This window comes from Alosa alosa, chromosome 18 (assembly GCF_017589495.1).
Source record: "Alosa alosa isolate M-15738 ecotype Scorff River chromosome 18, AALO_Geno_1.1, whole genome shotgun sequence".
Lineage (NCBI taxonomy): Eukaryota > Metazoa > Chordata > Actinopteri > Clupeiformes > Clupeidae > Alosa > Alosa alosa.
In genome coordinates this window covers 18,795,253-18,811,395 of record NC_063206.1, presented here as the reverse complement: position 1 = coordinate 18,811,395, position 16,143 = coordinate 18,795,253, and the positions used below count along the sequence as shown (strand labels likewise).

At 41.2% G+C, this 16,143-nt stretch overlaps 1 protein-coding gene across 4 annotated transcripts in view; it reads right to left on the bottom strand.

The window, feature by feature from the left end:
* The window catches only part of LOC125311382 (IQ motif and ankyrin repeat domain-containing protein 1-like), a 32,924-nt gene that overhangs the window by 994 nt on the left and 15,787 nt on the right, over positions 1–16,143 (bottom strand). For 2 of the 4 annotated variants that reach the window (XM_048269369.1, XM_048269368.1), the window contains exons 2-12: positions 15,897–15,992; positions 8,029–8,168; positions 7,465–7,629; positions 6,282–6,473; positions 5,732–5,857; positions 5,449–5,588; positions 4,091–4,187; positions 3,322–3,414; positions 2,957–3,065; positions 2,639–2,735; positions 1,952–2,086 (exon numbers count right to left, since the gene is read on the bottom strand). In XM_048269369.1, the coding sequence (XP_048125326.1) occupies positions 1,952–2,086; positions 2,639–2,735; positions 2,957–3,065; positions 3,322–3,414; positions 4,091–4,187; positions 5,449–5,588; positions 5,732–5,857; positions 6,282–6,473; positions 7,465–7,629; positions 8,029–8,168; positions 15,897–15,992 (1,390 nt within the window). The remainder of the gene's footprint in view (positions 1–1,951; positions 2,087–2,638; positions 2,736–2,956; positions 3,066–3,321; positions 3,415–4,090; positions 4,188–5,448; positions 5,589–5,731; positions 5,858–6,281; positions 6,474–7,464; positions 7,630–8,028; positions 8,169–15,896; positions 15,993–16,143) is intronic. The other 2 variants (XM_048269370.1, XM_048269371.1) reach the window with 2 other exon arrangements.

The following is a 16,143-nucleotide window of genomic DNA, read 5'->3' as shown; positions in this document are numbered from 1 at the left end:
ATTCACCAAATTTCCCTCACGGGATCAAAAGAGTATCTATACTTGTTTGTCATGTTATGTTTACATTTTATGTTTATACACTGAAAAAAATAAATCGCTGGATTTACTTGATTTTATTGTGTACATCGTTGTGTACATGAATGAAATATCTACAATTAGTCCAGCATTTCTCTTTCGGTTTACAAAATTGATTCATGCTGTGATAACCCAGTTTGACCAAGTAATTCCAATGAAATTGATTAGGCTTAGACCTACATATTCATGGAATATCAACGTGATTGTGTTATACAGGTGGCATGTGCTGAGAGTAGGCATTCAGATGTACTTAGTATTGCAACATCAATATTAAAGGAAGATAACTTTGATATTTAAGACTTCAAGATGAAGTCTTAGAATGAAACGTGAATATGTTGTGCCATAGCATTTCAAAGGCATTTATTGAGGTTGAAATAAGTGCCATAAAACCACTGATACTTTGTGAATGCTCAATACCAACACTTTCATGGTGGGAACAAAGCATAGCTAATCTCAAAGCATAACATAAGATACCACTCGGCTCCAAATTCTACTGGTCTCTAAGCATGAGCCTCTTTAAGAAAACCAAACTTTTGGCAACACTGTTAGCTGTGGATTATCTCAGTGTTCTTAAGCATGGAGCCACCTCTTCTCAATGAGGCGTGGTCTGGGAAAAACTCATGTTGAAAAAAAACGTTTTATTTGCCAACGGATGTCTATCAAATCGTCTGTGCATAGCTCACTTGCTTTCCCACCTGTTCTGTGATTGATTATCTCAGTGTTCTTGCAAAGTGAATCTCTAGCAAAGACTCATGGGAACACAATGAAATTGTGACACCAAAGCATCCCATGCATTAATTTGCCTTACTGGTTCAGAGCTTAAGTGCTTCACATTAATCTTACATGATTCTGTTGGATAAATTCATTGCTGTGGCAAAATATGTCAGTTCAAATTAAGAACATTGTGTTTGAAAAACAAAAATAAGTTTGTTTAATTTTTATGTTTTCAATTTTCATTGTTCAATTTCACGTTTTGTAGTTTAGTAACTGTTACAAACCCTCTTTTCCTTTTTCCTCCAGTATATATATATATATATATATATATATTACCTTAGGTGATTCAATTAATTTGAACACAATTAGATTGTGTTTCGTTCAAAACTAGACTGTTTCATGGTATTGTAATGTAATATGGTTTGATAAATTGGACAGCCCTGACTTTTCCTTTTTTACCGTGTTGTTCTTAGCAGACATTTTTGTCCAAAGTGACATAGAATGACATCAATAAACATTATACTAACATTAAAATTAACAGATTTAAATCATATAGCAGGCTAAATTTAACTATATAGAATTTACCGGAATATGATCAAAGACATAAAATCCAGTTCAGACCAGATTAGATACTGGTAATAGTTTAAAAGCTTTTAATCAATTTCCAAACTCACATGGTGCATTGTGTTCCCTAACATAAATTATCACAGGGACCAAAATTACAACCCTGCATGTGATACTGTTCTCTGTTCTCTAGCCAATCTTCTTTGGTTAACCAAATGTCTGCCCATAGCTCCCAAATTAGAACTTACATAACAGCGACTGGAGACATAGACAATAAAATCTCTTAACACTGATAACATGTACGACTGCAAATATGGATTTGCAAATTTTCTGGACATACACGCATATAAACCAAAGTCATCAGTCTTTACCCTGAAACATTCATGGTGTAAGAATGTTGCTGAGTAGGTTTTGTCAGCAGAAAACAAAAGGCAGATATGGATGGATAATTGTGTGCAACTTGTAAACATATCATCACATTAATATGCTAAATATTCTCAGTTGGTAGGATTCCAAAGCACAACAAAAAGTGGTAACTCCCTAGCATTGACTTAGCAGCTTGACTAAGACTGTGACAGTCACTTAACCCAGAACTCACCGGATAGCCCCCAGCAGAGCCAGTCTAAGAGTGTCTGGCTTCATGTTCTCAGGATGCATGGCATCCAGGTAATTAGTGTCTCTGTACCGCAGGAAGGTAGCTGCCTGACCTGATGGATCCACAATCAGCGGCCATCTACACACAAACACAAGGACGCACACACACGCAAAACACGTTTTAAAAAATGCATACAAGTAGTGTAAATATCAAAGCCAGAATACACTTCCACCTGCCACAAACAAAAGGAGCATTGATGAGCAGACAATAAACAAAATGTCACTGAAAGGAAAACTGGGAGGAGCGTAAACAACACTCTCAAACAGATGTATTAGTCTTCCGGCTGGGTACCTCTTTGACCATCTTTGATCTGGGTCAGATCAAACCTTCATGCGAGTTGTAGCAGACCAGTCAGGATGACGGAGGGCTTTCTAAAATGGCCGAATGTTTGTTTGAGCAGCTGTGTCAGACCACACGGGTGTGACGTGACTTTATCACACCCAGAGGGAGACGGGGAAACACACACCCAGCCCTTTTCTGCATTGCTGGAAAGGCTAGAGCAGCCTCCCCAGCAAATCCTCTCCCAATGTACCTTGACGGCTCAAACTGAGGTGACCTTTAAGTGACGTGCTTTACGCATGTGAGATGCAAGTATGTGCCTGTGCCATGTGCATGTCAGCGGTGGCTCACCGCCCATCCTGTTTGACCTTTCCCCCAACGTCTTTTATCAGGACATCATCTAAGTCTTTGAGCAGGCAACGAACCCCTCCACAGTCAATAACAGCATCTGAAGACATATATTAAAGGGATGAAATACACAAAATGCACACTTTATGTGGCTGAGATAATGGTATTAGTGTTATCTGTAGATTTGTGTAACATTCCTCAATCCTCCAGTCATCTAACAGTCTGTGTAGTGTTATGATATCATAATAAAGCATAAATAATGTGTTCAAATGGAAGAGCATAAGTACATGTATATCTAAGTGTTCTATGGTCTACACGGACCTCCTCCAGATTGCTCCCTCAGGGTGAGTTTGGCCTGGGACAACTGGTCTGCGGCCTGTTGTGCTGAAAGCTGGGCCTTTGCCAAGACCTCTTCTGCATCATGGACCACCTGAATACACACACACACACACACACACAAATATAATGTTCATTCCAAACTTTACTACACCTTTTGTTAAACACTGATAACTGGTCTCATAAAGTAGTCTGGAACTCAACACTTGAATAGAACACAGAATCTAAAGCAAATATTTGAATGTTCCCTATTTGCACACTGGAACTGCAACAAAAAGGTGGAAAGTGGGAAGCTGGAGCCCAGTGGCACCTGTTCTTGGTGTGAGCAATGTCACATGACTAAAGGTTACCTGCAGGGTGACTTTAGCCTGCTCCATCCCCTTCCTTTCACACTTGTCATGTTCCGTAATCCTTTTGTTCAACTCAGTATAGGCTTTCTTCAGCTAAATACACAGATGCAACACACGCACACACACACACACACACACACACACACACACACACACACACACACACACACACACACACACACACACACTTGTGAATGTCTCTTCTATACCCGCATACACAAAACACAGAAGTGAGTGCTTAGCAAGAGATAATATATCACATATTTAAGTCTTTTCTCTGCATGCAGCAGGTCTAATCCTAGTGATGTTCTATCATTTGACATTTCTTTTGGCCATTCCACTCCAGTGGAAATTGCCAGCTAGCCAATTTTAAGAAACTGCACAATCTGTGCAAAGGACACATTTTATTGGGCAGGAGCAGCTCAACTCAGTACTCTGGCTCTCCCCTTTGACATCAGAGCCATGATTTCTTTCTGAAAACTTAACTAAAGGTCTGCTACAGTACATGTTGATTTTATTTTGCAAGGGGCACCTAATACCTACTGTTTTTAATATATATGTAAAACATTTCAAATAAAATGCATTTTACCATATTGTATGTTTGTCCATTGCACTGCATTGCATTACATTGCACTACATTTTAAGCCAGTCTAGTGATAGCTCACATCTTCATTCTAAACACTGAAGTCTGTTTGAGTGGTATTTGAAACAGCTCACAGGAATGCCCCCTCCCTGCTCGTCTCCCCACCCCCGCCTGTACGCTCCTTACCTCTTTCTGGCTGCGTTCGTGCTCCTTCTGCAACCGCTCCACTTCCCCTCTCAGGCTGAGGGAAAACACAGGCCTTTGTTGGTTTGTGCCAAAGTTCCTAGCAGTGGACAATCAACATGTGGGAAAGTCAACTAGCCTTACTCCTACCTGCCCCTATGCTACTGTGGAGGATGTAAGAGCTCAACAGCCAGGAAGGAAGACAGAGGACAGAGAGAGAGAGAGAGAGAGAGAGACGGATAGAGAGTTAAACAGTTAAAGAGAAGGAAGCCACTCTGAGCCCTAACTCTTTTGCCTGATGTTTCCTCCTCTATCGTGACGATCTTGTGCTAAGCTGACGCAGGGGTGAGATCATCATTATATTTTTGCACTGTTTGAGTGCTTTGTTTGACTTGCCTGCCTACCGTATCCATGCTGTGATGTAAGATAGGGGAAACGTGGTGCAATCACCTTCGTCTGGCAGAGGGCCACCACTGGGGATTTCATGTGTCAAACTTTCATCAAAAGTTTCAATTTAGCATCTATGCAACACCTACCGTGAAAGGTGTGGCTATTGCCCCTACATGATCTCCATAAGAGTCATACAGTCGTCTGCTGATTTTTGCTCCAGGGCCACACAAACAAACTGAATTTGCCAATCAAAGTCTTGGGTCAAAAAGGCACAGATACAAAAGTTTTCCATGCTGATAGTCTGCCTTAATATTTGTTTTGATTTTGCAATATGATCTCTGGAGTCATTTTATTAACACAAAACATTTTTCATTACAAGGCACATTTTCCCCAATGAAGTGTGGGGAAAGTCAGACACATTAGTTCATGGTAAAAACAACCCCTTGGCGAATTACAGCATCACAAGGCAAAAGGTCTTTTGAGTTCTTTTCCATGAGCAAATTTAGCCATGACTGCCATCGCACACTGAATCAAATCAGGTGCCTGCTAGAAGCAGGCCTACCCCAGACTACTAACAATATTATTCTGTAATATTACAAATGAACACTGAAACATACATCCACACTATTCTTTCTTCTTATTCAAGATAAACACATTTTAAAAAAATATTTGTAAGCTAAGATAGTTTTAACCCTCAATGTGTAACGATACAAGGCTGCAGGTTAGTGATACCCATCACTCATTATTCAGAAACATATGGTGTGACAAAGCTGAATTTTGTCAACTATATGTAGCAAAATATTCTCTGACAATGACATTTCAAACAATATAATATCATGATGACTATAAATCCTAAAGAACCATGTTATTATGAAAGGGTCTGATAATAATATACCATGGTGTGTGGTTCATAGTTCAGAAACTACTGTATAGTGAAGTAGCAAGTAGAGAAGAGGCTAGGAGCCGCTCACCGCTCAGTCTCTTCCTCCTTCAGTTTCCGCTCCTCTCCCACTCTCCTCTCACGCTCGGCCTCCATCTTCTTCAGCATGGAATCGGTCACGTTTACGTCCCAGCTCTGCAGAGTCTGTATTATTGCCTCTCCCGAAGCCACCTGCACACAACACACACACACACGCTTGTGCACAATTTTTAAGCACACAGTGCGCTTAGACAAACATACCTGAGGAGCATGAGTGGGAACACATAAAAATGTAAAGTGCAGTACAGTTGTGCATTGTGCAGTCGTAGTTGCACCTGTTCTGGAGTGCTGCCATCGTCAGCATGAGTGCGTGGATCTGCTCCAAACTGTAAGAGGGTCTGCACTGCACGCAGGTGACCCCCAAAAGCTGCTCTATAAATGGGAGTCCTTCCAAAGGCTCCCTATAGACAAACCCCAAAGGTCACTGTGTGTATAAAAGAGCATTGTGCAGTCATATATGTATAGATAGATAGATAGATAGATAGATAGATAGATAGATACTTTATTGATCCCCAGGGGAAATTCAAGTATATGGAGTATACATTTGCTCCAAACCATTCCAAAACGAGCATACACATTTCTGTATGCACAAAAAATCCTCCATTCTACTACATCATGTTAGTCATAGGGCTGAGGGTGTGGATGTTTCAGTGGTCTGAGTAAGAAACGCTTAATCACTAATCATCATTCATCATCCCTTGTCAAGGATGGTACTATTTCTCCTTTTTTCTCTCCACTATTCCTTACTCCCTCTCACACACATGCACACACACTCAAAGGAAGCGGCATAGTCTATCCCTCAGGCAAAGGTTGGACCTGTCTTACCTGCGTGTTCACATCAGCCCCTCTCTCCAGCAGCATGGTGATAACCTCAGGGTTCCCCCCGCCTGCCGCCTCAGAGAGCGGCGTGTTGCCGTTAGCATCGGTGCAGTTGATCATCCGCAGCTGGCTGAGGGCCCGTAGGCGTTTCCCAGCTTCATCAAATCCCACGCCTTGCTTCGTGTCCCGCTCTGTAACCTAGGCAACAAGCAGAAGTTTACTTGTCGCAACAGACATCCACCGGGCATTTTTTAGGGGTTTGCTACAAAGAGACTATTGTGCCCTTCTTCACTCAATTACTGCCTGCCACTTCTGGAAGAGGCAACATGACTTTTTAAAGGAACAATCCGTGATACTGAGTAGAGGTGGCTTATTTTGCACTCAACAGCCAGTCAAATTGAACCGCTGCCTTCCGTGTTTCTGGAGGAATGAATATATGGCCAGATTAGTGTAGGCAAGTGCCTTTGAGCAAGGCACTTAACCCCTCACTGCTCCCAGAGCGCCGCCGTTGTAGCAGGCAGCTCAGTGCGCCGGGATTAGTGTGTGCTTCACCTCACTGTATGTGTTCACTGTGTGCTGTTTGTGTTTCACTAATTCACCGATTGGGTTAAATGCAGAGACCAAATTTCCCTCATGGGATCAAAAAAGTATATATACTTATACTTATTTACTGAATCAGGAGATGGTATGCAAACTGGAGTTGTTTGGAGCACACACATAGAATGGATAGAAAGAGGACTGCAAGGAGCAATTCGGTGAATTTAACAAAAAAGTGTACTGGGTTAGAGTCACAGCTGTAACAACATGTAACTCTCTTCCCCCTTACTTTCTTTACTTTACCATTTACTGTATTTCCATATTCTAGTATCTTCCTTTCTTTCTTGTGGCCTGGAAAAATCTAAACTCATTCACAAAGTGAATAGAGTCTGGTGACTCATTATTGGGATTAGTTTCCAACCCTTGCATCGTGATGGGCACTAATACTAACTGCATTTTTTGACGTTTGCAGGTGGTGGTGCTACTGTTTATTACAATACGTTTTGGTTTTGTCTTCCTCTCTCATCGCTTATTGGCATTTTCCTTGTCTGAGTTAAACGGTTATGAACTATGTTGTTCCAGACTAGATCTCCCTGAAAGAAGATCTGGGTGGGTGGGGCCAGGCTATCTTTCTTGTGGCTATCTGTCTGACCTCTCTGAGGACAGCCAGTATCTCCTCTTCCTCGCCATCGAAGGCTGCCTCTAGAAGCCGTTTGCGCAACCGCTGCTCCTCCTTCTTCTTTCTCCTTTCCTCCTCCTCCTTCATCCTCTCCCGCTCCGCCTCCTCCTGCTCCCGCCGCACCAGGGCAACAAAGGCCTACAGGAAACGCATCATCACTGACGCATTCCACGAACACCTTTCTCCTGAGACATGTACTGTATGCAGTGCAACAAGAGTGCAAAACACACATACTGAAATACACTCTCTGGAACGTAAAATAGCCTGAATACATGTGTGTGAGGCCTCAAGCATTTCCACATTTTAGGTAGTGACATATTGTTCAGCTTTTAAGCTTAACTACAGTAAATCCTTTAGGACTCCTGACCTCACAACCGGTTGCCCTTTAATTTGCATAAAAATCGCTTCACACACACGAAAAAGCATGCAGAAAGTCTATTTCACCTCGAGGCTTGAAAGGTCTCCTAGTACTGTGCGCCAAAGGCTTTTTTCACAGACTGGCCAGTATGTGTTTGGCATGCAATGAATGGCTCGAACCTCCTTCTCTAAGCGGTCCATGAGGTCCTCATATTCCTTCTTCTCTTTTCTTTTCTGCTCCCTCGTTCTTTTGGCCAGCAGTTGCCTCACGAAGCACTGGATGGTCAAGGCGGCCCGGTCCTCCAGGCTCGGCTCAGTGCCTGTGCAAAAACACACGATGCCCAGACACAGTGCATTTTGTACATACAAGAAACATACACGACCTCGTCAGTCAACAAAAACAATTTCAGACAGCAACATTGTTTTACAAAGATAAATCCCTTGTAATGGTAGAGGCAGACGCAGAGTGGTGTGACCAGGCAAACCTGTCAGTGCTTGACAAACTTCAGAATAGGGAGGTTTTTTTAATGGTATGCGTCAGCCACTAAAAGTCACAATTATACAGCAGATATAGCAGTGGGACGGTGGTAGTGTAGTGTTTAAGGAGCTGGGTTAGCGTGCAGTAACCTGAAAGTTGTTGGTTCAATTCCCGGCTTCCACCGTTGTGCTCTTGAGCAAGGCACTTAACCCCAAGTTGCTCCAGGGACAAAGCATGTGATCCCTTGTAAAATGGCTGACATATGTAAGTCACTTTGGTCAAAAAGTGTCTGCTAAATGTAATCATGTAATGTCAAAAGAAATGGGAATTGTTCTGACTAGCAAAGACTTTGAATCTTTATGAGTACAGTATCTTTCTTACGTGCACTTTTAACTTTATTTTCCAATAAGATCCAGAAATATTGAGCATAGAGCAGGAGAGTCACACATTTGACAAACAACTCATTGCTTTGGCATTTCGGAAGGTTAACATGCATGTGTTTCATGTTTTACTGTGTAGTGGAGGCCTTGACACTCCTTTTCTGTTCGGGGAACTGTCTGCTGTAACAATGCTCATGCCTATACTTGAGCTAAATGACATCATTTCCTGTGTTTCCTTTAGCTCCCTATTAACATCCTCCAACCATGAATTCCAAATGTAAGAACACGCCAGCAAATCTTTGTCAAACGGATGTCTAACCCTTAGTGATTCAGATATGATGTTTACATTCAGACATGGGTAGACTCAGTACAGTTGGGACATGTGTACAGTTGAAACTCCTTAAATATCTTGTGTGCGCAGCAAGCCCAAGTTGTGATTTTTCCTATGCACATGTGTATTAATGTCCTCTTTGATCATGGAAAATTTTAATGACACATATCTCCAATCCATTGTGTCATGTAAGGTCATTGCAAAATCTAGAGAAATGTGTGAGGTGGCCAGCGGGGTACAGTTGAGACACATTGTATTGATAGATAGATTGATAGATAGATACTTTATTAATCCTCAAGGGGAAATTCAAGATAGTGTTATTACTTGAACATTCCATTTGTACTGTTCGCCATATCTGTTCCTGTGTCACATATTTTGTTCATGTTTTATTACTTTTAACCAATGCTAATTTAAATTAAATGAATAAATTTGAATTAAAAACACTTTGCAATTGCTGTGTTTTTATTTATTCAATTTTGCAATGAAAGGTTAGTTAACTATACATAATTAAAAATGGGTGTCTCACTGTACCAGTCTCAACTGTACTCAATATGGGTACAGTTGAGACACAGTCGAGACAAAAATGCACCTTATGTTTATGAGCTAATTGTGGAAAATATAAACTACTTATGGGTATTATTGATATTTTAGTCTACAAGCTAAGGAAATTGCATGTGGATTGTCATGTGGAAAAACATTTATTTTCAGTAAGTAAGTTATGTTGTTCAGATACAGGCCTACAGCCCAACGTCTTGATATGCGCAGAACATGGGGAACCATTGTCTGAAAACAGCTCAAATTAAAATAGCTCAATGTGGTAGGCTACATTCCTCCACACACACCCCACATACCCATACGTTTTATACACTTCATAGCCTACAGCCCTAATTAGTGACATCAGAAAAAAGTGTAATAGCCTACTTGTTGTGTTATGACATTTAGATTATCTAGGCCTATAGGCCAACATTATATGCTTTTAAAACAGACTGACATAGAGAACATTTTCAGAAAAGAGAAGACAATAAATGCTGTATGGCCTTACCACCCCATCTGTAAGGTTACATATATGACAATGAGTGGGGAGAGGACAACAGTAGCCTAGGCTTATTCACTGGATTCACCAGTCTTACTGATCCTTCATTTCTTTGCTGGCTCTGTAGTAGACAGGTGATCTTTTTGAGATATGTGCTTCCTAGAGGCATTTTTTAGTAAAAGTTGGGAACAGGACTTTTTAACATAATTAAGGTGTGCTGAATCCAACTAGCCCTGTTCCCAAGCTGAATTTTGAGTTTATGACCATCTAATTAGCATAAACAAAATGGTTGCCAAAATGGCAATTTTGGGCAGTTTCTTTCAGTTCTTTTGGGCAGTTTCTTTTTTTCTTTGGGCAGATGTCATTATACCATGTAAATGAATTCATATTGTTCACAGAAATCTCCCTTGGCCAATAGATCAAGGATACAGGCTGTGAAAAAAGAAAAATATCTAGTATTATGCCTATGCTAACTAGATGTACCGCAGAGCGGTACAAAATATGACCGCCGCCCAGTCCAGCACATTTTTTCCACAAAAAGAAATCACGCTGAAAGGCCTATATGATTCTAACTGTCTCACTAAATTGCATTATCCACACTCAATTCTCACTGGTATCTGCTAGACAACAAGTACCAAAACATGATTAGTTCATAGATTTCACATGTAAATTTAATTTCTTCATCCTGTTCATAATTCTGAGAAATTCTTGATTGTTTGTGTTATGTTTATGTTATGTGTGTGGGTGTGTGTGTGTGTGTGAGTGTGTGTGTGTTTGTGTGTGTGTGTGTGTGTCTGCGTATGTGCCTGTGCATGCAAGCGTACATATGTCTACTGTGTGAGTATGTGTCATACGTATGATTACTGTGAATGTATGTGTGTGTGTGTGTATCTGTTTGTGAAATGGGTTAACATGACCCCTGGAGGCAAACATACGGAATAAAATCGTCATCCTAGGCCCTACAGTTCTCAAGATATTCACAGAAAACTGTGTCTGCCCTGCCTCCTTGGGGGGGGGGTCCAGTCCAGCTGGGGGCTACAGATCAAAAACTGAAAAATGACGGTTCCATGCTATCCATGTGGGGTTACATGCCCACCAAGTTTTGTGTACCCCGGTCTTTCAGTGTCTCGGGAATCCTTGTTGGTGTACGTCACTAAATGTACACATAAATTATTTTATTGTAAGGCCCCCCCATGAACGAAAGTACACAAAACTTGGCATGCATTCGGAGGGTGTCATAATGATCCTACACTTTTAATTTCGTGCAGTTTTCACCTTGTCAGCCAGAGATATTGTGATGAAAACACCTAATTTTTTGCTTTCTAATTTTTAACTAGGTGGCGCTATACATGAAATAAGTGGTAATGGGATGGGTTGACATGCCCCCTTAAGACCAACATACATAAAAAAGGTGGACCTCCTAGGCCCTACGGTTCTCGAGATATTCACAGAAAACTGTCTCCGGCCACCTACAGGCCAGTTGGTGTATGGACCCTTTCAAGACAGTTCCATTATCAGCATCATAGTTGGCCCCACAAGACTTCCTTTTTAACATTCCATATGTTATCTTAATGCAGAGGAAGTAGATTGGGGCCCAAATAGAACGTTCAAGCATTGTTTTTGTTTACCTTGTTGAAAGGGTCCATAGTAACATAAATTAATTTATTGTGTGGCCCCCTATGAACGGAATTCCACAAAACTTGGCATGCATACAGAGGGTGTCATAATGATCCTACACTTCCAATTTCGTGCAGTTTTGACTATGTTAGGTCACAGATACCTTCAATTACAACACCACATTTTTTTTTTTTTTTCATACATGAAATGAGTGGTTATGGAATGGGTTGACATGGCCCCTTGAGATCAACATACAAAAAAAATTGTCCTCCTAAACCCTACGGCTTTCGAGATATTCACAGAAAACTGTGTCTGCCCTACCCTCCTTTCGGGGGGTCCAGTCCAGCGGGGGGGCTACAGATCAAAACGAAAAACGATGGTTCCATGCTATCCATGTGGGGTTACATGCCCACCAAGTTTCATGTAACCCGGTCTTTCAGTGTCCCGGGAATCATTGACGGAAATTTGGGCATGCGAAAAAAAAAAAAAAATAAAATAAAATCTGACTAAACCTATATGACCGCCGCTTCGCTGCACGGCGGTCATAATTACCTGAAAAAACATAATTGTTAAAATTGTAAAACTAAGCAGGCACATGGTATTTGACGAATGAGACTTTTTTGAGGGTCAAGAAAGATGTGTAGTGATGAAATGTAAAGTTTAAAATTGTGGCCTACTGGTTAGGGTTTCAGGCTTGAAACCAAAAGGTTGCCGGTTTGATCCCCGACCAGTAGGAAAAATATGGGTGGTGGAAAGGTTGAGCACTACTCTCCCATGCCCACATCCACGGCTGAAGTGCCCTTAAGCAAGGCAGCTAACCCCTCACTGCTCCCCGAGCATCACTGTAGCAAGGCAGCTCACTGCTCCGGGTTAATGTGTGCTTTAATGTGTGACACGTGTGTTTACTAATTCATGGATGGGACAAATTCCTTGTATACGCAAGTATACTTGGCCATAAAACCTGATTTACATTACATTTTACATAATTGAAGCGAATTAGGTTGTAATGTATGTAGTCTCGGAGTAAGTTACATAGGCCTTAACCCATTTCGGTAACACTTTATGTTACCTAAATTACAGGAATTATCATGAATTATCATGAATTACATGAATTATCATGAATTCATGCATGAATTAATTCATGATTTATGTATTACTTCATTCATTGATATCTAATTAATCATCAGGAATTTGCTGAGTTCATAGTTTGTCATTTGTGACCTCATACATGAACACATTACTAAAGTATTAGGTATGGTGGGCATATGATGTATTAAGCATGATCATGACTATTTATTTTTCTGCCAAAAATGTGGTCATCACTGGTCAAATTCTGATTTGAACATAACTTTGGAGTTCTCTAAACACATGTCATTATTCACTACTTTAGTTGAGGGGCCACAGACATGATGAATGCATGAGCAATTAACCTAAAATTCATGTAATCATGATGATCATGCTTAAGAAATCATAATGATATACCCATCACACCTAATGCTTTAGTTGATGTGTTGTTCATACATGAGGTCATCATGAATGAGAGTATAGGAATTCATGTCAATTTCTGATGATTCATAGGATATAAGGAATGAAGTAATACATAAATCATGAATTAATTATTGCATGAATTCATGATAATTCATGTACCTTTATACCATAAAGTATTACCCATATTTCTTCATAACCTTTGTGTTGGTAAAATGATTGAATGTCCTGTGAATTAATAGCTAGATGAATAACTTTAGAACTAATGCAAGTTCAAGTTCAAGTTACTTTATTTGTACACAGAGGTAGATTTTGTTTGCAGTATAGAGTGCTTCAAGAGAATTTGCCAGAACAGGAGCACAGAGGATGCCATCTTTACGGCAATTCACTCTGCCCTGTCCCTCCTTAACAATAGTAACACCTATGTGAGAATGCTGTTCATTGACTTCAGTTCAGCATTCAACACTATTATCCACTCCAAACTGATCACCAAACTCAGTGAACTGGGCATCAATTCCTAACCTGACTCTCGCCAGATGAATTTCGTTCCGCCTAGCTCCACTCATCCATCTGGGACCAATCTATTGGAGTGTTGCTTCAGAAGGCTGGGCCTAATAAAAAAATGCTTGCATATGATTGAATAAGCCACTTGTCCGTCATCTATTGACGTGCTACTTCAACCACTCACATCGAAGCCAACCCGTGACGCTGATTACAGTCTCACAGTCGCTTCTACGCTATGTCACATCTATGAAACTCCCGCCCTGCGTCCTGATTGGCTCTACCATACAATCTCGTGCTGAAATCACTCTCAATGGAAGAGGTCCCAGATGGATGTGAGTGAAGCTAGGCGGAGCTAAGCGGAACGAAATTCATCTGGCGAGAGTCAGGTTAATCAATTCCTCTCTCGGAAACTAGATTCTGGACTTCCTAACCAACAGACTGCAGTCTGTTAGATTAGATAACCTCACCCACTCAACCCTCACCCTGAACACCGGCGTGTGCTGAGCCCTCCTTTACTCCCTCTTCACCTACAACTGCATACCTGTACATGGCTACAACACTACGGTGATTGCTCTCATCAGCAACAATGATGAGACAGCCTGCAGCCTACAGCACCTAACATTGCGGAGCACTGACAACAACCTGGCTTTCAACACCAAGAGGACCAAATGCCTCAATGTGGACTTCAGGAAGTCAAAAGCTAGCACACAAAGCCCCATCCTCATCAACAGGACTGAGGTGGCGCATGTCACCAGTTCATGATTCTGGGTGTCCACATCTCTGTGAACCTCTCTTGGACCCTCAACACCTCTACCTTGATCAAAAAGGCTCACCAGCATCTCTCACCTCAGATCCTGGTGAACTTCTAAACCTCTACCGCTGCACCATTGAGAGCATCCTCACCAACTGTGTCACAGTATGGTATGGCAACTGATCTGCCTCTGACCGGAAAGAGAAACTGCTCAACACATCACTGGTTCCTCACACCCCTCCATCAACACCGCCCCCCCCCCCTCCCCCGGTGCCTCCTTGCCTGTGCCTGTTGAGGTGTCCATGTCGATGGCAACCTTCACAGGGACAACAAGGAGGCAAACATTTTGGTCCTATCCCACCCATAGTATTCTATTTATTTTTATAAATGTACATACTGTACTTACACTTAAACATAGTGATATTCTACTGATCTTTATACTGTACACTGCACATACACTTATACATTTTTAGTACTCTGCACAATGACAATGAAGGTAAATCTAATCTAAGATAATCTAATCAAATGAAACATGTGACTGCTGGCCATCTTTCCCATTTGGAATCAAGGATATGATGCTAGCTTGTTAGTTAACGGTTGTTCGTGATTAGTTCAAAGGAACTCCAATGATTTTAAACTCCAAACATGTGTCCACCCACCACGAAGAAGATGTTTACCAATGAAGCCAGGCCAGACTCTTTGCCAAAGAGGACTGTAAACATAGTCAAGAGTATGGTTCACAAGGTGATAAGTATAGTATAAGTAGTCAAGAGTATGGTTCACAAGGTGATAAGTATAGTATAAGTATATCTTTTGATCCCGTGAGGGAAATTTGGTCTCTGCATTTATCCCAATCTGTGAATTAGTGAAACACACTCAGCACACAGTGAGGTGAAGCACAAACTAATCCTGCCGCAGTGAGCTGCCTGCTACAACAGCGGCGCTCGGGGAGCAGTGAGGGGTTAGGTGCCTTGCTCAAGGGCACTTCAGCCGCTCCTACTGGTCGGTGTTCGAACCAGCAATCCTCCGGTTACAAGTCCGAAGTGCTAACCAGTAGGCCACAGCTGCCCTGACAAGGCTACAACCATACAAAAAAAAAAAAAAAAAAAGGCTAATTAGCATAATAATAGAGGGTTTTTTTTTTGCATTTTTATATTTTTCATAGCCTTTACTTTTTATTTATTGCCCACGGGAGATTTCTGAGATGCACAGATGTGAACAATATTAATTTATTTACATGGTATAATGATGTCCGTCCAAAGAAAGTGCCCAAAAGCGCCATTTTGGCAGCCATTTTGTTAATGCTAATTAGATGATCAAAAACTCAAAAACTGCTTGGGAACAGGGCTAGTTGGATTCAGCACATGTTAATTATGATAAAAAGTCCTGTTACCAACTTTTACTAAGAAATGCCTCTAGAGCCATAAACAAGGACTTTTTCTTGAAATAGCACTTGTCTATAGCCCTACTTTTTGATTGTGCTGATGGATTTGACTTGACTTGCTTGCCCTTAGGGTGGATGGAGGTTGATGTTTTTTTCTGTTGGGGGGCACCAAATCCTAGGCCTACACACACACACACACACACAGAGAGAGAGAGAGAGAGAGAAGCATAAGCTAAAACACAATAAACACTAGGCCTTGGCCTACAATAAACAATTAGGCTAACACTACAAAATGAATGTAGGCAATGGCCTATTAAAAAACTCATTGATGT